Below are 27,498 nucleotides of genomic sequence, written 5' to 3'. Positions count from 1 at the left end.
GGCTGATTATAATCATGTGTCTTTGCAAATACATTGATGCTTTTTTTGAAGTTACAAATAAGTACAGAACACTCAAAATGTGTCGTCACAGTAGACGTGTGTTAATCATCTCATTCAAATTTGGTGGGAAGAGCTAGTAACTTTGTGTTTTGTTTGCAGGTGATTCTGTCAGACCCTTGTCCATCAGGAGAGGTGGCATTCTTTGAGACATGGATGCTGACATGCATGCCCGAGGAAGGGAAAATCTTAAATCCAGAGCAGGGGTTCCGTGCTGACCCCACTAAAGTGGAGTCTCTGGTGGTTCATCTGAACTCCTCTGCAGAAATGAAACTTGTGTATGGTGCTCTGTTTACTTTCCATTAATTCTATTTGCAAGTATTTTGTTCAGTATATCTGAGTGTTTGTTGGGATGGTTTGCCTAGCCTCATGGAAATTTGCAATTCAGTAAATACTTTCTTCAGAATGTTGAGCAACAGTTCTGTCGAACAAGTCGCTGAACAATTACAATAGAATGTTAAGTGACTTATATAAACAAAACATTCAGTTTAGTCAGATGGTATCTAACTGACTGCAGAGTATCAATATGATGTCAGCTAAGACGACCATCTATTTTTGTAAAAGATCAAGAAGACAGGATCACATCTGATGAATTATACAGTACACTGCAGCAAAAGCATATGGTTATCAAGCGTAATTTGACATTGCGTCACAAGTGGATATACTAGGGCAGAGGGGCATAAGCTTACCCAGAGGAAGATTTTAAGAAGTATTTTAGGAGGAGAGGGGAGCAAAGGAATTAGTCAAGCTATTCCTAGGAGCTGGAGTGATTAAATTTGAGGATGGTCAAGAAAACAAAATTAGAAGACTGCAGTTATGTGGCACAGTGACATCAGCGCCGGACTCTGGAGCGAAGGTTCCCGAGTTCGAACCCAAGTTGGGCCGCTCCCAGACACGCTTTCCATCCGTGCTGGGTTGAGTGGCGAGTTCACAACTCGGCTTCATTTTTAAAAAAACAACTGCACTGTGAGAAGGACGTTGGGGACCACTCACAGAAACTTTCCTCCAAGACAACCACTTGAAAAAAAAAGTGATCACCGAGGCTCTGGCAGAGTATGGCACACTGTTATCTTGGAGGGATTGAAAGAGATCACAGTGAAAATGGTAAGAATTTTAAAGTTGAAACATTGCTTAACTGAGATCTAATGTAAGTCAGCAAAAATTCTGATGGTAGGAGGAAGGTAAGCAGCAGAGTTTTGGACAAGTATGTTGAAATAAGGTTACAGACAATCAGATGAATGCAGGGAAAAGAGATGGAATCTGTATCTCAACAATTGGCATGTGCATCTGTGACCAGAGTTTGAAGTTTGTGGCATGGAGCGGCATACATCTTCCTAGTGAGCAGCTGGAGGACAATTCTGCCATCTAGCAGTCCAAGAATTTGTAGAGATTGCAGCAGAGTCAAAAGAAGTGTTGAAGTTTAGCCAGATGTCGTCACTGTATGCATGGAAACCATGTTTTCCAGTAATGCTGTTTTGGAGAAGCAAATTTTGAGAACTAAGGATAGATTTTTGAGAGATACCAGAGGAATGGTTCATCCAGAGCAGACGATTTTCTGGCTGCATCCACATAGGTGAGATCTGAACCATCAGAGTGTGAACTCAGCCCGTGAGATGGAAGCACAGAAAGATTGGAGGAGGTGGAGAGGTCATTTGTGTCCAAGACTGCGAATGGATTGAGAAGAACGATGAGTAGATCACAATGTTTTAGTGCTATATTTGGAATCCACATTATTCAACCTCCATCAATATCAAAAAGTAAGCTGTTTTATAATTGGCAAAACTTTAAAACTATTTATTTTATGTTTTTAGATCTCTTTGATAAAAATGCTTCTTCAAAACAAATTTCCCTTCCTGTATTCATTGTGATTTTTCTCCAAGCTTTGTTACTGCTTTATCATTTGGTTGTATATGTGTACTAGGAATAATCAAACTCCTGTTTATTCTCAAGCCAGGTGAAATGGCATGAAGTATGTTCTTGTACACCAGCGGCTATTCTGGAGGTCCTCAATGCCTGGGAACATGGGTTGCTGACTTTTGAAGCTGTGCAGGTATTGCTTTGGTTTTGCTGCTATGGGAGTCTAATTGATGACTGTGCTTCAAAGCTTAACAATTCAAAGTAAATTTATTATATGGCACCAAATACTACATTGAGATTCATTTTCTTGCAGGCATTAACAGAGAAATATAAACAATAGAATCTATTAAAAGAACTTGAAATAACAAAGATTGACAACCATTGTGCAAAAGAAGACAAATAGTTAAAACATTAAAAAAGTAACTAAAATAATATGTCAAATATTTTAGTGCCCGTATCTCAAATACAAACAGAACCTTCAGATTTCTGTCTTAGATTGCACCATGATCACAAAGTGTGTTGGGCCTAATGTCTAATTGGCAAGACACTACTCAGTTAAGCCTTAGAACTTTTGCCAATCTACCTGAACTCACCAAGGTAACAATAGGGTGCACATTTGACTTGAATACCCCTGGGTGGATCATCGAATGGAAAATGAGAAAAGATTTCCCACTCCTATTCACTGCTTAGTAGTTCCTGCTAGAGTGCAGCAACTATATATGCTATCAAGTAAGAAAAAAAATCAGTCTTCGTTATGATCCTCAGAGTGTTAGAATATCCCTCCAAGATCAAGGTTGGTGAGATAGGTAAAGAGCTGAAGGCTGGCTGGTAGGTGTGAAACTGCATACCCAGCACAACATCAATATTAAGAAAAGGTGAGATTAATAACATAAGAAAGTAGATACAATATCTCTATCTCTTAATATAAAAGAAACCTGCAAGTACAGAATTGTGAAGTTGATTTTGAACTCCTGTTCATCTTGCCTTTATTCTAATGCTAATTCATATCCTCTGTGTTCTAACAATTTTGAAAATCATTTCCATGACTTTCATGACTAAATCTGTTGGCTTTTTAATCTTTCCTCAATTATTTACTTTGAATGTTTTGTTGTAGGGTATTTGTTGCCCTTTAATTCATTTCAGCTGCTTTTAATTGAAGAGTTTTTAGATAAGTACATGGATAGGAAAGGTTCAGAAGGATGGGCAAATGGGGACTCGCTGGGTTTGTTGGTTGGCAGGGATGAGTTGAGCTGAAGGGCCTGTTTCTGTACTGTATTACTCTATGACACAATGACTTTAGAAAAGTCTTTCTGCTTATAGTTGTTAAATTTATTATAATGCAAACTAAAGTTTTTTTTTAAAAAGTGTCAAAACAGTCTTGCCTCAACTGTGTCTTAAAATCAGCATGCGTTGGAATTTAGGGGAAGTGTTTGAAGATCAATACTGTTGTAAAATGATTTTCATAGAAGCTCCCATTTACTCTATAAACTAGTGCTGTATCAGTTACCATTTAGTTTGTAAAACTCAGGAATGCTTGAGAAGGATTAATGGGAGCTGCGTAAAAGTAAAAGATCATATCCCATTATCCATGTTAAAGTGTGTTACTACTCTCAATTCCATGCAAATAGTACATGACCTTTTACAAGTATGAATAAACTTGTGTGAATCATTGCTCAATTTCTTAACTAGAAAATCACTGATAATATCAAGGGGAAGATTTGCAGCATGGCTATCTGTGCAGTTGCATGGTTAGTGGCGCATGTTAGGATGTTGGGTCTGGAGGAGCGTGAGAAGCCGCTGCAAATGATCTGCCAACTTGTAACACCAGTCTATGCAGAAAACACCCTTCAATTCTACAATGAAAGGTAATTTCATTGCATACTAGCTTTGAAAGCAAATCCTATCAAATCTGTTTGGTTTTTGAAAACAGTCTTAAAATATGTTTCTTTTATCCTTTCTTCAACTTTCCAAGGCTGAAAAGCAGATGGTGCTTAGTTTCCAGGATTCTGTCAGTTTTTCTCTGAAGTTGGCTTCGATAGTCCCCTGATTCTGAGGTGCTTCCTTCATCACATTCATATCCAGTCACAAAAAAAATTAGATTCTTCTCTCTGACCAAATTGGTTGAATATGAGATTTTACTTGTCCTCATGACTCAAAGTATTGTGTTGCATTGCATTCTTCCAGTCATAGATGCCCATTATAATGTAAGGATTAATGTGCATGAAGTGACTGCACCTCATTTTCAAAGTCAAAGTTCAAAGTACATTTATTATCAAAGTATATATACAACCTTGAAATTCATCTCCTGACAGGCAGCCATAAATCAAAGGAACCCAATAAAACCCATTTTAAAAAAAGACCATCAAACACCCAATGTGCAGCGGGAGAAAAAAAGAACACATCATGCAAACAATAAAAGTAAGCAAATAACATTTAGACCTGAAGTTCACGAACCTCATTGTCCCTCGCTGTTGGACCTGGGCTCCACCAGCTCGATTTTTCATTGCCCCTGCTCACCTCACCTCAGTTCTGCCACATCAAATTGTGTCCAAGTCTGGTCTAGCAATGATCAAATATTGGCTCATGTCTGGGCCCTACCACCTCAATTCCGTGTATACACCACGCCGCCACCATCCTACACCTTCTAGACTTCAATTCACACCTCAAAAATGCCAGGTTGTACAGGCAGTTCAACTGCTCAACTCTGAAAGGAAAGTTACAGGCTATTGATGGCAGTGATCGTATCCAAGAAAAGTGTGATAAATACTGTGATTTTTTTTTAATCTCTCTCTTTATCCTGGCTCATGTATAATCAAATGCTTGTAAGTTGTTGCTTGAAGAATCACTCTGCACAAATTCCTTTGCATAATCCTAGAGAATTAATGTTATCTCTTGACAATCCTTGAAATATTATGAATATTTTAACAATTGGATTTCAGAAGATCCTTGTCTGAGATTCTATATGAATACAAATCATAGTTCAGCATTATTTCTCAATTTTGTAGTAATCCATTCAATTTCATATTTTTCCAAGTAAAAGCACAAAATATGGCTACCCATGACATGAACGTTATGCTTTTTTATCCATTATATTATTTCGAAGGAACCTTCATTGTTTTTGTGTGTTTTGTAACTGGTACTGTAAAGGTTAAATACACTTTGGTAATAGTGGCTGAAGTTAATGAAGTAATGCTTTTTTGGTTTTTTTATTTTAAGGTTAGTTTACTCCCTGTGCTGAAGGTTGTTTCATTGTGTCCGTGTCCCCCATCCCACCCTGTTAACTTGTCTAAGTAATCGAGTATGAATCCATATTTACAAGTACAAATCAGTATAGTCTGTACTTGAACCTATTCCATCTAGGAATCTTAGGGTTTGTATTGATTTGAAAAACCATAGTCAGATAATTTATTCACTAGGTTACTGGGAAAACCTGTCATTTGTACCCGTCTGCCTTCTTTCTCCCAGAGTTGTTATCATGAGCCTGATCTTGGAACAGATGTGTGCCGATGTCCTGCAGCAGACAGCAACCTCCATAAAGTTTTCAACAAACCAGGACCCTATCCCATACCGCAACCTTCTACCAGTTAAGAAACCAATAAAAGAAGTGCTCATTACCAATTTCAACAACATACTGAATAAAGGCTGGGTGGATAGCCGTTCCATCCATGTATTTGAGGCACTGCTGCATATGGGAGGTGTATACTGGTTCTGCAATAACTTGGTCAAGGTAGGTGGACATATTGAGAAAGATTTGTTAAGCTAGCCTAACATATTTATAATTCATCTCTGTGTGAATTCTCTGTTTTTAATATAGCACGCTGTAAAGTTTAATCTATTTAGAAATAATAAAACAGTTTGTTCTGATTGGGAATAATTGGCTGCATGTTATTTGGGAATTACCCGTTTTTAATTCCGACTGGCATAAACTATTAGTCTGATTACATCTAATAACAACCAAAACTGAGAGCTCTCAATATTGCAAGTCTCACTCTTGCTATACTTGGTGACCACTTTATTAGGTACCTGTATACCTGCTTGTTAATGCAAATATCTAATCAGCCAATCATGTGGCAGCAATTCAGTGTATAAAAGTATGCAGGTTCATTTGTTGTTCAGAGCAAACATCAGAATGGGGGAGAAATGTGATCTAAGTGACTTTGACAGTGTTTGATTGTTGGTGTTAGATGGGACAGCTTGAGTATCTCAGAAACTGCTGATCTCCTGGGATTTTTATGCACAACAGTCTCTAGAGTCTATAGAAAATGGTGCGAAAAACAAAAAAAAAATCCAGTGAACAGTATTTCTGTAGGCAAAAACACCTTGTTAATGAGAGAGGTCAGAGGAGAATGGCTAGACTAGTTCAAACTGACAGGAAGGCCACAGTGACTTAATAACCAACAGCGATGTGCACTAAAGCATGTCTGAACACACATCAAACCTTCAAGTGGATGGGCTACAGCAACACAAGACCATATTGGGTTCCATTCCTGTACCTAGTAAAGTGGCCACTGAGTGTTTATCTTTAGTTAGTTGAGTGCGCATATTTATTTACAGGAAGTATATGGCAAGATCTTGTAAGTTAAATACAATTGTTCTGTTCAGAAGCTGTTGAGTTTCTAGCTATTGCTTTAACTATTATGTGATTTATTTCCTATAAATTGAATCTACTATTGTAGCCAATATTTTTGTGCAAGATTATTACTTCCATATTCTTGCACTCTGCATCGATATTTCTAAAACTAAAATGCTACTCATCATTTTTATGACTTACAGAGAGATTGCAATTAAAAAGTGTGATTAAATGTACCATTTTGGTGATTTGGATGGAAAGTTTAATTCGTGCTTGATTTCATGACAGTAGGGGTTACCAAACTGAGGATGTGGTAAGATTATGTAAGGGCTTGGGATCTGGAAGAAGTTAGGGAGCCTGATTAATCTTTTATCTAGTTACGCAAGACATTTAATCATTTCCACAGTCACTGCATGTTTCTTAACTGCCATTGCCTGTCATGAGAATTGCTCTCTTTGTGTAAGGGAACATTTCTCAATCCGCCTTTTCATTCAGTGACATTTGACTTTTGTAACTTGCGCTATTCTTACATCTAATGGAACAGTGCAAGTTGTCATTTGTGCCATTGTCTTAAGTGTGATTTTCAAGGTTCATGCAGAGATGCTTCCTGGTTTTTAGTAATAATTTTCCAGTCAAAAAGTTAAATTGATGGGCATCAAGGTAGCAAAGCAGTTAGCATAATGCTTTACGGCGCTAGCGATTATGATCATCGGGGTTCAATTCCTGGCATTGTAAAGAGTTTGCACATTCTCCCCGTGACTGCATGAATGTCCCCCTGGTGTACAGTTTCCACATTCAAAAGTCATTCAGGTTAGAGTTAATAAGTTGTGGGCCTGCTATGTTGGCATCGGGAGTGTGATGACACTTGCGGGCTGCCCCCAGCACAATCTTGGGCAGTGTTGTTGATGACATGAACAACGTATTTCACTCGGTATGTGTGAGAAATAAAGCTAGTCTTTGATTGAAATTGTGAGGGGTTCTGGATGATCACAATCTCATAGTAATTGCTTGATTTCATTAGGACAAAAGTTCCCAAGCAAAGAAGATACAAGTATTTACTGAGCTGAGATGGGTTAGGTGGAAGGCCAGAAGGAGGAGTTGCTGCAACAGCCTTGCATAGCTCAAGGGCACATGCTGTGGGGCGTACAGGATGTTTGACACTTCTCTGATGTACATATAATTACTGTCTCTGTCCAAACAACTTCTGTTGCATAGTAACTGCTTATTGTTAAGATACAGGACCTTTTCTAGTTGACAAGGTGTATTGAGAGTTGCGTCATAGCAAATGGTGCTAAGGTCTTGACCTTTTCCAACATAGTTCAGTGACTGATAAATTCACGAAGGGTTTGATTGATAAATGTGCTGTTGATGCAAAAGTTGGTTAGAAAATAATTTTGGAAGAGGAGAGGAGGAGGCTAAGGGATGAATGTGAATTAAATTAGTGGATAAAGTTTAATGTCGTAAAATTGTGAAATAGTCCATTTTGACAAGATCAGCTCCAAATTCCAGCACCTGCAGTCTCTTGCGTTGCAAAAATAAAATCTTCAAAGGTACACTTAATGTCAGAGAAATGTATACGATATACATCCTGAATTGCTTTTTCTTCGCAACCATCCACGAAAACAGAGGAGTGCCCCCAAGGAATGAATGATAGTTAAATGTTAGAACCTTAAAGTCCACCCCCAGCTCCCCTCCCTCCTGCAAGTAAGCAGCAGCAAGCAACGACCCCCCCTCCCCCACCAGCAAAAAAAAAAGCACCGGCACCCACCACCGAGCGCGCAAGCATGAGCAAAGCAACAGCGAAGACACAGACCTGCAGTTACCCCAAAGACTACTCATTCACCTGGTAACATACCACAGGCTCTCTCTCTCTCTCACTAATAAGGGAGAAAGAGATGTCTCCGTTTCACAGCGAGAGGGGAGACATAACAAACAACTCGCTGGTTTACGATGTTAAAAGTCTGTTGTGTCGTTTTTTTTTAGTTCTGTGCCCAAAGATCTCGTGTCTCTGGGCACACAGCCTTAGACCTTCCATCTGCCACGACGCACTGATCCGCCTGTCTCCAGAGCCACAATATCTCGGCCCTCCAAAGGCGAGCTGATCCCTTGGTGTGCCGAATAACAGCCAGTCATGAAACCCCAAGAGTGGGTCCCATTCCCACAAAGAAAGGTAGTCAGTGTGTAACTCCAGATCAGTGTCTTTAAAAGAACCCTGAAAGGTATTAAAGATGGAAATAGAGTTGTTTTTCAAAGATGCAAGCAAAGGAGTCACTGTTAGGCGCCAATAATCCTCCTAAGCTCCTCCTATATGTTTGAAAATTGTGGAACTCTCAAATGCAGCAGGATATGGGTGTTCCATTGCATGAGCTACATCTAATAATTTACATTCCCTTCACCCAGCCATTTTTTTCCTTGAGTTTTATTGCACAAGAATTTTATTCCTTCCAGTAAGATGGCGACACTTTTGCATGCAGCGGCCTCTCGGGGGGCCAACCAAAGGTGGTGCTTCTCTTTGTTCAAAGTGGTTTTTTATAATCACAAGATAATTCTACTCCCAAGATCTTGGGGTACTACCAGGCTACTCCATCAGTTTATTGATCGGAGTAGCTGGATTGGTGCCGGCAGTGGAGCTGGTGTTGGAGACGGAGCCAGCAGACGTGTCGAGAAAGGTGCCGGCCAGGATGCTGGAGGAGCTGACCTGGCTGCAGACTGTATTGCTGCCAGTAGCATGTAATATAACCGTGGGAGGTTGTCTCAGACATTTCACTTGTGGTCACAAGACTGTGCTGGACAGTAATAGTAGAAGTTCCCACAGACCTGTTACCGTTGTCTGGTGGCGCGACAGATGACGTGGAAGCTGTGTAGCCTCGGTTGTAGAGAGGACTAGGCCTCAAGCCATGGGTTTGCCTGTTGCTGCACACCAGGAGAGAAAATGGCAGAAGCAGTGGAGCATGGCATCCTCAGTCGCTGGGGTCAGCCCTCCCGTGTTCAAGCAGTGGAATGACGGGCTGGATTGCATGTGACTGTACACTGTCTGGAGACAGTACCGTCAATTGCAGGACTTGTCGCTGAGTGTCTTAGACTATATATATTATTTTTGTGTGAATGTGCTTCTTTGCTCACTATTTTGAAAGTGCTATTTTGTTTGTTTTGCACCTTGGCCACAGAGGAATGCTCTTTCGTTCACTGTATCTATTATGGTTGAACGATAGTTAAACTTGATTTGATTAGCCTGTCTCATTTGTTCTTATTGAGAATGATTACTGACTCTGTCGCCAACTGATTACTTAATACGTGTATTCTGTTTCCCTTTAGGAGCTATTGAAGGAGACGAGGAAGGAACACTGTTACAAAGCTGTTGAGCTCCTTCATAGTGTGTTTTGCTTGGACATGCAGCAAATCACCTTGGGTCTGCTGGGCCACATCCTGCCTGGGCTCCTGACCAACTCCTTAAAGTGGCAGATGCTCATGGATCCACCTGGACGAGCTCTTGCCAAGTAATTTTTTGTATTATCTTAATCTTTCCCATTACTAAGTTGGTCATTTTCTTTTGTACTTTATTTTGATTGACAGCAGCACTTGTGGGCTTGTATTATAACTCACTAAAGATATAGAATTACCAAGAATTATTAAAAACTTTTGTCATTTTTATAAACAGCTTTATTGTAATTAAGATAGGTGCTTTAAAAGAATTTGATTGAAAAGTAACCCAAGACATCTTTTTCAGGTTATGACTAGATAATGTAGTCAACCCTAATTCTGCTTTCATTGGCACTAACAAACTGTGAACGTTCCAACTGGAATTTTCCTTCACCCAGAAATTTACCTCTAAGCGTAATTTGGTACTGCAACATTGAATTGCTGTTTCATTTAATTATTTAAATTACCAACTGAATGGATTTATTCTTCACACCAGTCTAAATTGCAGCATTCAGCTCTTGTTTGTGTTGTCACAGATTTGAAGTTAAATAGCATGGAAATGGGACTTCAAGCCCAACTCACCCATACCGACAAGGTGCCTTCCTGATCTAGTCCCATTTGATGTGTTATCCCTGTAAAACCTTTTTACCAATAAGCATGTCCAAATGTCTTTTAAATGTAGTAATTGTACCCGCCTCTATCACTTCCTCTGGTGGCATGTTCCACATACCATCTGTATGGAATAACTTGCCCTTTGGATCCCCTTTAAATCTTACCCCTCTCATTTTAAACCTATGCTCTCTAGTTTGAGACTCCTCTACCCTGTGAGTAAGACTGTGACCATCCAATTTACGTATGTCCCTCTGTGCCCCACAGCTGCTGCCTGACTTGATGGGTATTGACAGCCTTTTACAAACAGGAAGTCTGCAGATGCTGGAAATCCAAGCAACAAAGACAAAATGCTGGAGGAACTCAGCAGGCCAGGCAGCATCTATTGAAAAGAGTAAACAGTTGACGTTTCAAGCCAAATAACTGCCTTATCTATTTTTGTTTCAGATTTATGACATGCGTGTCTTTTTTTGTTTTCTGATTAGTCTGTGGCAATTTCAGCTTCTCATAACAAATAGACAATCTAAATCTGGAATAAAACCAAGGGCGAGATATAGTCAGCTGGTCAGCTTGCATCTGTGGTGACAATTCTGGATTGAGGGCCTTCTCTGAGAGTTTCAAGATTTAACAGATTTTAAGCAAGTACAGGAGAAGGGCATGGAAGAAAGGAAAGAAACGAAATGGGAGTCCTTGCTGTGATGCAAGATCTGATTCAAGAATGAAGTGATGTGAGAGTCCACTGACAACCTGTGGGACAACATTGAACAATTTTTACATCTTCTGGCATTTAGGGCAATGAAGAAGGTCCTCCATCTTTGTCTGTCCATGACTATCTTCTTTATTGAGCCCCAGGTGTAGATCAGGATCATTATTTCTGCCTCTATGATACAGCACCAAGTTGTCTTTGGTCTCCTGTGTTTCCTCCGCTTTTCAGGGATCCAGTGAAGTGGGGCCATGCAAGTCTCGATGGAGATTTAGGAGTACCATCACAAACAGATGTAGAAGGATTCTTAAGTGCTGTTTCCGTAAAAGTTTTGCTTTTCCAGTAAAGGTTATTAGCCCTGAACCCCCAAACCCAGCGGACCGGTGGACCACTCTTGGTCTGGCCTCTACCCTTTGACCTTTTTGGCATGGGTACCCTACCAAGAGCCCTGACTCCAGTCAGCATAGCTCTCCGGTCATTGAGGCATGTAAGCCTACAAACCACAACAAGGTTGTGGTCCTCTTTGAGGTTTTTAAATGTGCCAGAGCCTGAAGCGTTTGGAGATCAAAGATTCTACCTTGTGTATTCTTCAGATGTTTAAACTTATGCTTGTACTTAGGAATGGAGAATAGGGCAGTTAAGGTTCAAACCACCAAGTCTTAATGTCATGATTATATACCTTGATTTTTTTTATCAGTTTAATTTCAGTTGTTGATTCATTGCTTGGTTATGGGAAATATTCTTTGAATTTACCTATTTCCTCTGTTTAATGTAGGCTCTCTGTCTGGTGTGCTCTGAGCTCTCATTCCTCGCATAACAAGGGTCAGGCCACAGCCAAGCAGAGGAAAAGACATAGAGAAGATATTGAGGTAAGAGCAGTGCCGCTTCAATAGTAATATCCATCTATACAACACAGACAAAATGCTGGAGGAACTCAGCAGGCTAGGCAGTATCTATGGGAAAGAGTAAACAGTTGACATTTTGCGCTGAGACCCTTCATCAGGACTGGAGAAAAAAGATGAGAAGTCAGAGTAAGAAAGTGGGGGGGGGGGGGGCGGAGGAAGAAACACAAGGTAGTAGGTGAAGGGTGGAGGGGTGAAATAAAGAGCTGGGAAGTTAATTGGTGAAAGAGAAAGGGCTGGAGGGGGGGGGGGATCTGATGGAACAGGACAGAAGGCCATGGAAGAAAGGGCACCAGAGGGAGGTGATGGGTAGGTAAGGAGATAAGGTGAGAGAGGGGAATGGGAAATTGCGACGGTCAGGGAAAGCGGCAATTAATGGAAGTGTGAGAAATTGATGTTCCTGCCATCAGGCTGGAGGCTACCCAGACAGAATATAAGGTGCTGTTCCTCCAACCTGAGTGTGGCCTCATTGTGGCAGGAGAGGAAGCCATGGACTGGCATCCATCTATATATTGGTCTTGTTGGGAAAATAGATTAGTAAAGCCATTACTTAATCTATGACCACTAGAATTGATTATAAATTATGAAACTAATTCATGGAAATGCAATTTGTCCCAGAGAGAACAGGAACTTGATTAATAAAGCATGTTTCATTTCTTGGTGATATTCAAAATTGGATTGCGAATAATAACATACTTTTGGAGTGTAGATGCTCCTAAATCTTGACACACAGTAAGACTTTATAAATAGCATTGAGTTAAATGTTCAGATTTTTCTTTCTTATTAACGTGTGACCTTAATAACAGAAAGCAGCCTACGGAACCATCAGATCATTGGTTCCTCCCTTATGAGGGAAATGCAGCTTTATTTTAACATTATGTACAGACTTTTTTTTTCCATATAATGCAATACTCGGACTTCAACTACTGCACAAGAATCTTGCCATCTTCAGAAATTTTCTGATGACTCAGCCACAGTTGGATGCATCAGCAAGGGAGATGAGGCTGAGTACAGGGCTACGGTGGGAAACTTTGTCACATGGTGCGAGCAGATTCATCTGCAGCTTAATGTGAAAAAGACTAAGGAGCTGGTGGTGGACCTGAGGAGGGCTAAGGCACCAGTGTCCCCTGTTTCCATCCAAGGGGTCAGTGTGGACATGGTGGAGGATTACAAATACCTGGGGATATGAATTGACAATAAACTGGACTGGTCAAAGAACACTGAGGCTGTCTACAAGAAGGGTCAGAGGCGTCTCTATTTCCTGAGGAGACTGAGGTCTTTTAACATCTGCTGGAAGATGCTGAGGATGTTCTACGAGGTGGCCAGTGCTATCATGTTTGCTGTTGTGTGCTGGGGCAGCAGGCTGAAGGTAGCAGACACCAACAGAATCAACAAACTCATTCGTAAGGCCAGTGATGTTGTGGGGGTGGAACTGGACTCTGACGGTGGTGTCAGAAAAGAGGATGCTGTCCAAGTTGCATGCCATCTTGGACAATGACTCCCATCCACTCCATAATGTACTGGTTAGGCACAGTACATTCAGCCAGAGACTCATTCCACCAAGATGCAACACTGAGCGTCATAGGAAGTCATTCCTACCAGTGGCCATCAAACTTTACAACTCCTCCCTCAGAGTGTCAGACACCCTGAGTCAATAGGCTGGTCCTGGACTTATTTCCACTTGGCATGATCAGCTTATTATTATTTAATTATTTATGGTTTTATATTGCTATATTTCTACCTATTCTTGGTTGGTGCAGCTGTAACGAAACCCAGTTTCCCTCGGGATCAATAAAGTATGTCTGTCTGTCTGTATTGTAATGAAATGTCAATGTGTATTGACATGAGCTAAGGATGAATGTGACCTGCACCGTACCAGAAAGGGTTATACAGAGTTGAAGCACAAGGCACAGTTCAAGATTTGTGACCCTCAGTGTTTGCCTCAGCAAATGCCTCTTATATTGATCACTTTCATAGGTGATCAATTTTAAACAATCATTTGAAGCATAGAAAATACAGATGGGGTTTGGTGCCTATTTTGTGAGCCTCATATCTGACATGTGTATAGACTCCTGCATTGGTGTAGAACTGCTTTCTGTATCTGTCCATGCATTTTCTATTCATTGTGCACTACGTAGTTATCTTGTGATTTTAGTAGTCATTCGTCCATTGTGGACACCCCATTAAAATCTCCATCCTGTCATATATTGCAATGAAATTTTCTCATGGTTGGCTAACATTACAATGAACCATTACAATTTGTCTACAACTCAACTCAAAAATATAGAATTGCCTCCAATAAATTTCAAAAGAAAACTGCTCCTTCCACTTTGGTTTTAATCGGAACAGATTGGTGATAGCAACTGAAATGAGGTATATTTGAAGTGCTAACTGTGTTGAATTAGACGTAATGTTTTTCATGCAGCTTTCACAATTGATTTAAAACCAATCAGATAGCTGGAATATTTCCACCTGAAGTATTTGCTTTAATTGAAAAAGAGGCCCTCCGTTGGCTGTGGTCGATCATAGATGTTGCATCCTAGCTCTCTAGGAAATGTATAATCAATAAATGGTGGCTTGGATAACTATTGGGCTTCTCTTTCCACAGGACTACATCAATTTATTTCCTTTGGATGACAGCCAGCCATCAAAACTGTTGCGATTGTTAAGTTCAAATGAAGAGGATCCAAATATCCTTTCTAGCCCTGGTAGGCACTCTTGACTTAAATCATTTCCCAGCCTAGTAAAAAGCAGTGAGCATTTAGATATATATGGATGTGCTGTTATGTTGTTTTACAGCTTACCGTTTAGAAAGATTTGTGGGTAGAAGTCAAATTGTATGTTTGTTTTGAGTAATACTATAAAATATAAGACAACGCATCTTGGCAACGGGAGCTCCGCAAATTTAGGATTTGTGGTTCTAAAGACCTTGCGTTTTTCTTCCACAGAGTCATTACCAAAGATTAAATGTAAAAATTAATTGGATGTGTGTGGGTGTTTGTTAATTGCAGTTGATAGCTATAGTATGAAACTGTTGACCTGAGAGAATGGAAGGTGCTAGATTGTAATCACCCTGCCAATGATTCAGTAGTTTACTTTGCACAAAGTTTAATTTTTAAGCACAAAGTTCATTTTTATTTTCGATTAGTTAGAATCTGCTCCATATCAGCATTTCCATATTTCAGTCTCCTAAGAAATAGAAAAAGGAGTAAACCATTCAGCCCCTACCAGGTCACCTTAGATCCAAATGATGAAGATGCATTGTATCCAGTGACTAGGTAACTGGGATTCCAAATTGGCCTTGGCCATATAAGACAAAGGGTAATGGTGGAAGGGTGTTGTGTTGGCTAGAGATCGGTGACCAGTCATGTTCCTCAGGGATCTTATATTTCGATGCAAGAAGTATTGTAGGAAAGGTGGATGATAGTGCTGAAGATGAGGCAGCTGGTTTATAAACTAAGGCAAGTGTAGTGAGGATAAGCAGTTGATAGGACAAAATTGCATTCAACAAGATGAGTTGCAGTGTAAACAGCGGACAAAATCGATAAGGGTGAATAACAGGACCGAAGGTGTTGTATTTGAATTCATGCAGTATACAGAGTAAGGTAGATAAACTTGTAGCACAGTTGCAGATTGGCGTGTGTGGTGTTGTAGGCATCACCGAATCATAGCTGAAAGAAGATTATAGCTGGGAGCTTAATATCCAAGGATACATTTTGTATTGAAAGGACAGGCAGGAAGGCAGAGGGAGTGGCATTGCTCTGTAAAAAAATAAAAACAAATGAAATCATATCATTTACATGGCATCAAAGGTTACAGGGAGAAGGCCAGGAAATGGGGTTGAGGTGGAGAAAAAAAGAATCAGCCGTGATGAAATGGCAGAGCAGAGTCAATTGGCCTAATTCGGCTCCTATGTCTTATGGCCTATCATTACAAAGAGATGACATAGGGTTGGAAGATGTTGAATCATTGTGCATAGAGCTAAGGAACTGCAAGGGTAAAAACACCCTGATGGGAGACAGACTCTCAAACAGTAGTAAGGATATGGTCTACAAAATACAACAGGAAATAGAAAATACATGCCAAAAGGGCAGTGTACAATGGGGATTTTAATATGCAGGTAGATTGGGAAAATCAGGTTGGTGCTATATTCCAGGAGGGAAAATTTCTAGAATGTCAACGAGATGGTTTTTCAGAGCAGCTCATGGTTGAACCCACTAGGCAATCAGCTGTACTGGATTGGGTGTTGTGCAATGAACTGGAATTGATTAAAGAGCTTAAAGGTAAAAGAACTTTAGGGGTAAGTGATCATAATATGATCAAATTCATCCTGCAATTTGAGAAGGAGAAGCTAAAGTCAGATGTATCAGTATTACAGTGGAGTAAGGAAATTACAGAGGCTTGAGAGAGGAGTTGGCCAGAATTGATTGGAAAAGAACACTGGCAGGGATGGCGGCAGAGCTGTAGACGATATGGAAATAGTTGGACGGTCGGGTAGTTTTGAGGAAGTAGAGAGACTACAGAAGGACTTAGATTAGGAGAATGGGCAAAGAAATGGCAGATGGAATACAGTGTCAGAAAGTGTATGGTCATGCACTTTGGTAGAAGAAATGAAGGGGTTGACTGTTTTCTAAATGGAAAGACTTTATATTGAGTACAAAATAAGGAGATATCTATCTCCTTATTGTCCAACCTTTCGCTCCAGTTCTCATTGATAGGTTGGACTGGTCGTTCATTTATACTTCCTGGAAGTATAGCTGTAAGCACGATGCCATTACAGCTCTGGTTTTCCGAGTTTGGAATTCAGTTCCAGTGCTGTCTGTAAGGAGTTTGTACATTTTCCCTGTGTGACCGGGTTTCCTCCCACAGTCCAAAGACGTTCTGGTTAGTAGGTTAATTGGTCATTATAAATCGTCCTTTGATTAGGCTAGTGTTAAATAAGGCGGTGTATATCCAAATAAAAATGAAATAAATAAAGAGCTGCCTGCCAAGCTTGAATGTTAATCACAATTTCTGCCCCTCGGTTAATTTAACTTCAATCATCAGGCATGTCAACTTCTGGATGACTCAGTTCCAAAGAATTTGAAATTTATTTCTCTCTCACTCTTCCATGAATATGTTGAAATAATGATGACAATTCAGTTTTCCTTTTTTTAATCTTCCCTTTTATGATTTAATTAGATATCAGGGCTCCAGCCATTTGTTAAAATTTTCTTTTTCTCTCACATTACTTATGTGTATTTTATAATCATTTTAACATATAATCTTCAGGTGACCGTTCAATGAGCAGCTCACTGTCAGCCTCTCAGCTTCATAACATAAACATGAGAGATCCCTTGAAAAGAGTATTGGGTAAGTTCTCAGTGTTCATTCAAACACATTCAGGTGTGTGTTGTGTATACACTTAGATGCAGGGCTGTATTTAATTCTGATTAAATCACATTGGGATATTCAAATAGTCCAAAAGATGCTGTCTATGTTCCTTCTTTGGAATCTAGATTTTAAATTTGTTTTCATATTACTTTACCCAGTATCCAGATATTCTGCTGAATTACAGATATCTATTTTTTGCTATTTCATTACAAAGCATATTGAAATTGTGATATACTGGTAAGTTGATTCTTTACTTCAAATGGAGTTTCTCGGAAATTATTATCTGAATTTGATACTGAAGTGATCTTTCTGATGAGTTATGTAATCGACAATAGGACAAAAACTGACAAAAGGAAGAAGTTAAGCAATGTTTGAGAGGTCATTGTTTAGTATCATATTTATTCAGTGGGAGCTTGCAACTGACGGGGACACCAAAGGGGAAACTGTTTTGCCTCATTACGCAGTTAGACGGATATATAAAATAAAGGTTTTTGCATAAAATAAAACAGAAAGCGTTTGTGGTGGTATTTATTGCTAAACTGATATCACAATATGATTTGACAAAGGCAGTATAAAAAATCATTGGAACAAATTTCTGCAGATTGAAAGTCCATAAAATTAAAAAGGGATTTTTTAATATATACTGTATTTTGAACTTTTTGAGAAAAGAAATTGACAACAAAGCCCTCTAGAAATTCCAAAGCATTGTACAGCCGACTAATTGCATTTATAATTATTCACTTTGGTAAAAGTTGAAACCATTGTGTAAGATGCCATGCAGAACAATAAGATAAATGGTCCAGAAGAAGCATCTTAACTGAAACATCGACTCTTTGTTCACTTCCATAGATGCTAACTGGTTTGCTAAGTTCCTCCAGCATTTTGTGTATGGTGCTTTTGATTTCCAGTATCTGTAGACTTTCTCGTGTTTAAATGGTTGCTAGTTTTATTTCACTTTGATGAGAAGAGGTTTGTCAGGGCACTTGAAAATCAATGCTCTTTTTCCAGATAACACTGCAGATTCACTAATACAGAAAGTATAGATTGGCTTATGAAGGTTGTCTATGCGATCTCTGTATAATGGTTCTGCCATCTCTTAATAATTAGGAGAGAAGTTCCCATACTGTTAATTGCTGCTCACTCCATTTTGATATTTGGTGAAATCTGAGCTCAGATAAGCACATTTTGAATACACATCTTCTTGGGAGTCAATGATCATCTTGTACACAAAGAAGAGCCAGATCAATAGACATACAGTTTTAAGAGCATTTGAAGCATATTAAATGACTTCTAGTACGTCAAAGTTTTAAAATTTCAGCACATTGTGTTTGGGACATACTCAAGTAAAATTTAAAAAAAGTAATTAAACATTATTTCTATTTAGGTGTAGATAGATCAGTCATGCTTGTCTGGACTACAACTCACATTTGCCTCCCACTGAATGCTCCTAGTTACATTTAACATTTGCAGCTGCACAGCTCCTGGTGTCCTCAATGCTTCTCTGCTGTGAACATTTCATAAGCCCTATCTCCCCAGCCATACTGGCATGACCTTATGTGAGCTTGTGCTGTAAGAAGGCTTTTCCTACTGTTTCTAAATTTACTTATTGTAACACAAAATGAATATTCAGTCCAAGCTGGTTGCTGGAAAGATTAATCCCCTACTCACCCACCTTCCCCCGTCACCTGCCAGATTGTATTCTTCCCCCCCCCCCCCCCCACCACTTCCTTCTTCCCCCTTTTCAGTTCTGATGAAAGTCTGGACCCAAAACATCAACTGTTTATTCTACTCCATAGATGCTGCCTGACTTGCTAAGTTCCTCCAACATTTTGTGTGTGTTACTCTGGATTTCCAGTATCTGCAGAATCTCTTGTGTTTAATCCTATCTGTTCTATTTCCACCTTATTATAACCCTGTAACTTATTCTGTCTTGCATGCCAATCAACTCCAATGTGATTATTTTGCCACTTACACTGATTTGGATAACTTACAGTAGCCAATTGCCAATTAACTCAAAGTGTTAGGGATGTGGTCACAGGGAGAATGTGCAAACTCTACAAGCAACGCCCAAGGTCAGGACCTTTCCGGTCAAGATGGCGCCAAGCTATGATTTCCACCAATGTTGTGGCTCAAACTTGGGTTTTTTTAAAAAACTATTCATAGGGATAGTTTTGGGGGAAGCACTGGGAGCTAGGGAATCCGTTAGGGTTTAGGGATAGGGATGATGGGGAGTTAGAGATCAAGGCTAGTTAATGATGAGACTGGGCAGGTGTTCCGCAGTTGAATGTCAGCGATCCTAGAGGCACTGAGGAGACCAGTGATCCCCTAGTTAGTGAGTCGTAGTCCCAGATTGTAGGCCAGTATGGGTGGCAAGTCCTGGGTACAAAGTCATAAAACTGGGTACCCCCACCCCAAGATTACCGGGGTCATGCAAGTCCAGAAGTCGAGGCCCAAAGCTCAAACAAGGTCCATGCAAGTATGGAAGTCGAAGGCCAAACCCATGATTGGCAAGTCCTAGAGTCAATGCGTAGACGTCACCAAAGTCTGGCAAAACCGAAATCAAAGTTCAGAGCATAGCAAGTCCAAAGGTAGAAGCCTAAGGGTCAAAGACTAATGGTAGAGACTTAGAGGAGTCACCAGGCTCAGAGATCTGTGCGGATCTGGAAGTCAAGGCTTGAAGGTCAAAACCATGATTGGCAAGTCCTGTGGTGAAGTTGAAGGCCCAATAGCTGAGAGCCCGGGGACAAGGCCTGGAGACTGGAGTCCTGGGGTTGGAGGCCTGTCTATGTGAATGAGGGGTGGGTGGGTAAGTGGGAGGGTGAAAAGGGGGCTTGTTTTGTTTTATTGTTCTGCTGAACATCGTGGGCATGCTATGTTGGCAGGAATGTGTAAAACCAGTGAGCTAAGGATAAAGAGCCAGATGTACATCAATTTCTATTTTATTCAGCTGATAGAAATCTAAATCATGTTAAGGTGTTATTATAGTGGAGAGTCTTTCAGATTCAACAGAATGCGAAATGTTCCTCCATTGATGCTGCTGAATATTCATTAAAAGCTGGTCAAAACAAGGTGAAGCACTGACTTTCTCAACTTCCTTTTCAGCAAACTTGTTCCTCTTGATTTCCTCAATCCTGAGCTCAAAGGTGGCTGGTCCGCACACCCAGTTTGTCCAGTGGTTTATGGAAGAATGTGTAGAATGCTTGGACCAAGGAAGCCGTAGTAGCATTCTCCAGTTCATGCCTTTTACTATGGTAAGTCAATTCTTCAAATTGGTTGATATCCAGATATAAATGAGTGCATAAATTTTGTAGATCTTTCTGCATGCTCAATGTTTAGCTTTGAATGCTATAAAACAGGTATGTATAACTAACAAACCACAAACACAAGAAAATCTATAAATGCTGGAAATCCAAAGCAACACACAAAATGCTGGAGGAGCTCAGCAGGTCAGGCAGCATCTATGGAAAAGTGTCAACAGTCAACATTTATGGCTGAGACCCTTCTTCAGGACTGAGAAGATGGGGGGGGTGGGAGATGCCTGAATTAAATAGTGGTGAGAGGGGAAAGGAAGAACGTGATGGGTGAAGCCCGGTGGGTGGAAAAGGTTAATTAAGGGCTGAAGAAGAAAGAATCTGACAGGAGAGGAGAGTGAAAAATAGGAGAAAGGGAAGGAAGAGGGAACCCAGGGGAAAGTAATAGTAGTAAAAGGTCAGAATGGGTGGTGGATTTTGTTCACCGGAAGGAGAAATTGATATTCATGCCATCAGGTTGGAGGGTACCTAGACAATAATATAAGGTGTTGGTCCTCCTCACTGAGGGTGGCCTCATCTTAGCACAAGAAGGAGCCATGGATTGACACGTCGGAAAGGGAATGGAATCGGAATTAAAATGTTTGGCCACTGGGAAGTCCTGCTTGTGGTGGATGATGCGGAGTTGCTTGCCAAAGTGGTCCCCCAATTTACAATGGGTCTCACCAATGTAGAGGAGACTCCATCAGGAGCACCGGATAGACGACCCCAGCAGATTCACAGGTGAAATGTTGCCTCACCGGGAAGAACTGAAGCTAGTCCTTTTTGTGAAACACGCTCTATGGTGTTGAGTCAGGTTCAGACATAAGCTATCTTGTGAAAGTGGTTAAACAACTCGGTGGTCTTCGTGCTAGTTTTGTTTAAGGGCTCATTATTCAGACTATCCTTTCAGCATTAAATCAGAACTTGAAGTGTTTGCTGATGATTGTTACATTCTATTCACATTGTACATGCTATTAATCCTCATTATAGAACAAGAAACAAGTATAAGCTTAAATTTCTAAAGGAACAAAATGTTTGTGAACTAATTGTGAAATTTCCCTGAAACACTCATGGGAAAGTATCATCAGAATGGAACCTCCCTCTTGCTAATTTAATGCCTTGTCTCTCTATTGCAAATGGTTCTAAGATAGCTTTGAATAGATAACTAGTTTGAATGATCAATAATACAATTCTTTGTAGTATTGCTTTATTTTGCCCTATTCTCTACTGAAGGCAAAGTTTTGCTATGTTGTGGGTGCCCCAAGTATATCCTGTTCTTCACAAGGGGACTCTTTTCAGTCTAAGTATACAGAGTTAGAGAAGGTTAACATTTCAGATTATTGATTAATGGTTCAGAACTAACTGCACAATCCTGTTTGGCACTTTAGTGGATGAAAAATATACTGCTGAACATGCTCTTTTTCATCAGTGGCTTAAACCCAGACCATGCCTGTCCTCTTGAATAGTTACATAAATGATCCCAAGAGAATCAGATAGGTTCTCCAGTGTCAACAATTATTGCTCAACTAATACCCCAAAAATGATTATTTGTAATTGTGTTTATTTCTACTTGTTGTGTACCTACTGTCCAACAAATTCAAAATTGCCTAATTGGCTGTAAAATAAAAATGATAAAGCTTTGAGTGCTGTATTGTAAAAGGTGCAAAATGATTGTGAATTTGTTTTTAAGTTACTCCACACTTGTTTTTAATATAATATTACAAAACTAGATGACTTCTGTTTAAATACGAATGTAACAGACAATATTATATTTAATTATATTGTACCATTAAATAATGAATGTTTTTTGGAATATAATTTCTTATTTAGAAATTGCAAACAGGACTAGATTTTCAAAAAATGAAGCTACAATATATAACTGTATTTAGTTGATCTTCTCTGTAAACAAAAAAAACTTAAGTCATGTAGCCAGTTACAAGTAAAACCTAATGGAAATTTCAGAATGAGCCCTTGCATCTCAGTATCACTTACAATTCAGGTGCTCTTTGTGTTTGATTGCACTGTACATTTTTTTTCTAAAACAGGTTTCTGAACTCATGAAATTGCCTGCTCTATCCAAACCAAAGACTGTGCTAGCAATAACTGACCTGGTTCTCCCTCTGGGACGCAGGGTTGCTGCAAAGGCGATTGCTGCACTTTAAAGGTTAGTTGTTGAGTCTCCAGGCCTAGTTTGGTATAGAGTAATAGTGTGTTGATAAATCCTGTCGCATGCATGTGTTACCGTGGACTTGTATTTGTGTAAGAACTTAAATAGAAGCAGATGTAGGTTATAGAGACTCATGAGCCTATTCTACTTGCAGTAAGATTAAGGCTGATCTTTGTCACCTGATTAACATTTTCTTCAATTCTCTCACTATTGAGAAGCCAATCAATCTCAGTATCAGAAGCACTTAAGCACTAAGCATTCACAACACTCTCCATTTTGGCCCAGAATGTCTAAAACTAGAGAGCTAAAGGATAAAGAGCCAATAAATCTTGTCGATCTCTGCTGCAAAACAAAAGCTACACACAGTACTCCATTTGTGAGGTGTCACGGTGTTGCTGCTAGTAGAGTTATGCCTCTCAGCCCCAGACATGGGTTCAACCCTGACATCAAATGCTATGTTGACACTATCTCCCTGTGACTTATAGGTATCCTCCCACATCCCCAAGGCATGCAGGTTGGTTATTTGGCAATGTAAATCAGTAGGTAGAATCTGGTAGCATTAAAGAGGACGTGTAGAGAATTAATAAAAGGATTAATGCAGTTTAGTGTAAATGGTTGATTGGTGGTGGACATGAACTTGATGGGCTGAATGGCAGGTTCCCGTGCTGTAACAGTTTATCATTTTATGACCAAAGTCCAGTAAAATCTCAACATCTTCCTTATTTTTGCAATTCAGTGTTTCTGCAGTGAAGGCCAGATTATCATTTGCCTTCCTAATTGTGTACTTGCATATTTTGTTCCTGTATCTTACGACCCAACACACCATCATCTATTATCTTCTCACAATTGCTATTCCTGTAACCAAAGAGAAACCTCACACTTTCCCATATTGTACTTCATATGCTATCTTGTCATTTGCTTAATCTATCATCTTTTTGCAGACATTTTGTGTCCTCAGTTTCCCTTCTGGGTCATAAGTAAACAGTAATGTTGGACATAGATAATCAATGTTGACTTTGATGTATTTTCATCTAAGTTATTAGTATAAGCTGTGATGAACTGAAGATACCAGGGCTAATCCCACAAGTAAAACTGTGAATCTAAAAATAACTTATTTATTCTTATGTTGCTTTCTGTCCTTCAGCCAATCTGCTCTCCATGGGTAATATATTAGTTCTCTAGTTCTGTGATTCTTACTTTATGATTAATGACTATCTATTTAAATTCATACCCTTTTAAACTAAGAGATTAACACAGCACAGCAGAAAAGAAAGTTTGAGAACAACTGTGGCAAAAATCCAAGGTCAATTTTTTCATTGAATTGCATATTTAGGAACAATTTTACATACTGTCTGGTCGGATCAGATAACCACAGATTCCCTGCTGGAGTTTGATTAGTCACTTGCTTACAACTTAGTCTGTGATGACAGATGTAAAAATGTTGAGGTTTGTGGAGCTCAATATAAATTCTAGATATATGGAAGACCTAGATATTCTGGTCAGTGACAAATGGCCAGTCTCACTACTGTTCTTTCTGCTAAACATGCACTTATTTAATCACATCCTGCAGCTTGAACCTGTTGGATGAAGATATCCATATCCCTGGTGGCCAGGGCTTGGAACGAAGGGCTCAGTTACCCAGATGAGGTGCTCCATGGGCTTTGTTGGACCAAGCTCCATGCAAGAAACAGTTGGAAATGAATTCTGGCAATTGACTAAGCCATGCCTCCTGGCTTAGCCTGCTGCTAAACTCGTCAAAAGCTATGAATATTTCTAAATGACTCTGATATTCAGAAATGCTAATAATGTATTAAAGTCATTTTTATTCGTTTTTTTACTAAAGTAAAACATGTAAATTCATTTAAAATGAGAAAAAAAATAAATCGTTGTGTCTGGTTACTTTAATATCTTTTCATTGTTGCCATTCCTCTATACTGTAATGTCTGTCCTGGGGAATTGTCATAACTTTATACTGAGCTACTGGACTTGAGGACTTTGAAATTCATAAAGCATGGAAACAGGCCTTTTGGTCCAACTGGTCCATGCCAATAGTGTTGCTCAAAGAACTAGTCCCATCTGCCTGTGTTTGGCCCATTGCCCTTTGATGTCCCTGCCTCAACCTCTATTTCTGGCAACTCATTTCAAATATGCACCATCCTTTGTGTGAAGAAACTGCTCCTGATGCCCCCTTTAAATCTCTTACCTCTGATCTTGTTTTATAACACCCCCCTCCATGGGGAAAAGGGCTATGTACTTGCACCTTGTCCGTGCCCCTCATGATCTTGTATATCTCTGTCAGGTCATCCCTCAATATCCTACATTCCTGGGAATAAAGCCCTAGTCGACACAATCTCTCCCTGTAATTTAACCCTCCCCCAAAGTTCAGGCAACATCCTGATAATTTTTATTGTACCTTTTCTAGTTTAATAACATCTTTCCCACAAAAGGGTGACAAACTGTACACAATATGCCAAGTGTGGCCTCACCAGTGCCTTATTGCATCATAACTTCCCAATGCCCTGATTGATGAAGGCCAGCATGCCTTCACCACTGTATTTACCTTTGAAGCTGCTTTTATCATCTGTAAACTTACTAACCATGTCTTGTGCATTCACATCCAAATTATTTATGTAAATTATAAATAACAAAGGTGCTAGTATCAATCCTTGTGGCATCACCCCATCTCCCTTGACCATCACCTCATCCTATCTACCAATGAACCAATTATGAATCCAATCCACTATATTCCTCCTTAAGCCCATGCAGTTTAACCTTGCAGACTAGCCTACCATGAGAGACCTTGTCAAAGGCCTTGCTAAAGTCCATATTGTTAATTAACATCCACGGTCCTACCCTTGTCTACACTCTTGGTTACCTCCTTGAAGGACTGAAAGAGATTTGTTGGACATGAGTTTCCGTGCACAAAAGCCATGCTGCAAGTCCTAAAAACAGACCGTGTATCTCCAAATGTTAGTGGATCCTGTTCCTCAGAATCCCCTCCAGCAACTTACCCACCACCAACGTAAGACTCTCTGGCCTGTAGTTTCCTGGCTTATTTCTGCCACCCTTTTTAAACAATGGTACCATATTAGGGTGCAAATACATCTCTACCAAAGGAAATGCAAGATGCTCCTTCCCTCCGCTAACCTGCAGGCCACCCTTGGGCAAGGTGTAGCACCTGCTTAGCTCCCTGATCAGGGTCACACGAAGCTATGGGAGCAGATGGTGCATGTCACAAGTTCTGGTTATGCAACTCCCACTGATGCCAAGCAGACAATCTGAAGAGTATTGATAATGGCTGGGGTCACCTGTCTTGTAAAGACACTGCCCAGAAGAAGGCAATGGCAAACCATAAATTGCCAAGAACAATCATAGTCAAAGAGCGTGATTGACTATGTCAGACAACGCAGCACATAATGATGATGATGACCATATTAGCCACTCACCAGTCCTCCAGAATCTCATCTATGACCAGAGATGAAGCAAAATACGCTGCAAGGGTCTCCACAATATCTTCTCTAGCTTCCCACATGGTCCAAGTGGATGGAACCAGTGGAGCTGAACTGAACAATGGAGGGGAATAAACAGTCAATATTTTGGGTTGAGACCCTCAATCAAGTCCTCAAATTAGTATGTTGATGAGTTTTCCAGCATCTATTGTGTTGATAAACATTTGTTACGGTTACAGATCCTGCGACCTGCTTGGGTCTTATGGATGCTGTACAGATGAGCACTTCACCAGTTCCCTCCATTTCTCACAGTTGTGGGTGAGTGCCTGGGTTGCAGTAAAGCTCTCTTTGGTCCACTCTGCCCCTTTTTCTTCTCCCCTGCACTGTTCCCTGAAGAATGATTTTTGAGAGTCCACTTGATCTTGTTATGTGGCCATACCACATACTTATTGACAAAATTTGTAGAATCATTGGATTTATCAGGTAATGGTCAGATTGATTCAAGCATTGATTAAAGTAATACACAAAAATGCTTGTATAACAAGTTAAATGAAACCGGGTTCTCTGGAGGGAAAGATAGATAGAAACAGTGTGAAATGGACAGAGAGAGAGATGGTCACAGAGAGAGAAAGACAGGAGGATAGATAAATAAACAGATGGAGACAGTGTGGGAGGGAGAGAAATAAAGTAGAGAGACAGTTGGGAAAAAAATTGAATCCTTTGCAATTACCTGGTTTTCTGCATTACTTACTCAAAATGTGGTCTGATCTTCATCTAAGTCAGCACTCAAACAATTGTACTACTCATCAGTACTGAGTATACCATTTAAGCAATCACAGTCTAGGCTCAAACCTCTGGGATAATGCCTTTTACAAAAGCTATTTGGAGTCAAATCAATGAGATGAGATAGGTGTGGGTTGTAGAGGTACCCTGCCCTACAAAAAATGGCACACAAAGGCAGGCTGCTGGCAGAGCCTGCTCTTCTCAAGAAATCTGTTCGTGTGCACCATGCCTCGATCAAAACAACTTTCAAAGAATCTTGAAAGAAGAATTGTAGAGATGCTTGAAACTGAAAAAAGCTACAAAAGCATTTCTGAAGAC

The 27,498-nt window shown here is 40.0% G+C and overlaps 1 protein-coding gene across 1 annotated transcript in view; it reads left to right on the top strand.

The window, feature by feature from the left end:
• Positions 1 to 24,853, top strand: part of med24 (mediator complex subunit 24) — a 74,665-nt gene extending 49,812 nt beyond the window's left edge. Inside the window, exons 17-27 of the mRNA XM_073071412.1 lie at positions 160 to 335; positions 2,008 to 2,107; positions 3,604 to 3,779; positions 5,380 to 5,641; positions 9,800 to 9,981; positions 11,992 to 12,085; positions 14,727 to 14,826; positions 17,390 to 17,470; positions 20,594 to 20,742; positions 22,827 to 22,945; positions 24,519 to 24,853. Of these exons, the coding sequence (XP_072927513.1) occupies positions 160 to 335; positions 2,008 to 2,107; positions 3,604 to 3,779; positions 5,380 to 5,641; positions 9,800 to 9,981; positions 11,992 to 12,085; positions 14,727 to 14,826; positions 17,390 to 17,470; positions 20,594 to 20,742; positions 22,827 to 22,943 (1,437 nt within the window). The 3' untranslated portion in view covers positions 22,944 to 22,945; positions 24,519 to 24,853. The remainder of the gene's footprint in view (positions 1 to 159; positions 336 to 2,007; positions 2,108 to 3,603; positions 3,780 to 5,379; positions 5,642 to 9,799; positions 9,982 to 11,991; positions 12,086 to 14,726; positions 14,827 to 17,389; positions 17,471 to 20,593; positions 20,743 to 22,826; positions 22,946 to 24,518) is intronic.
• Positions 24,854 to 27,498: the final 2,645 nt, after the last annotated feature.

This window comes from Hemitrygon akajei, chromosome 18, assembly GCF_048418815.1.
Source record: "Hemitrygon akajei chromosome 18, sHemAka1.3, whole genome shotgun sequence".
NCBI classification, from domain to species: Eukaryota; Metazoa; Chordata; class Chondrichthyes; order Myliobatiformes; family Dasyatidae; genus Hemitrygon; species Hemitrygon akajei.
The sequence above is the reverse complement of the archived record's forward strand: the minus strand, read 5'-3'. Positions and strand labels throughout refer to the sequence as shown.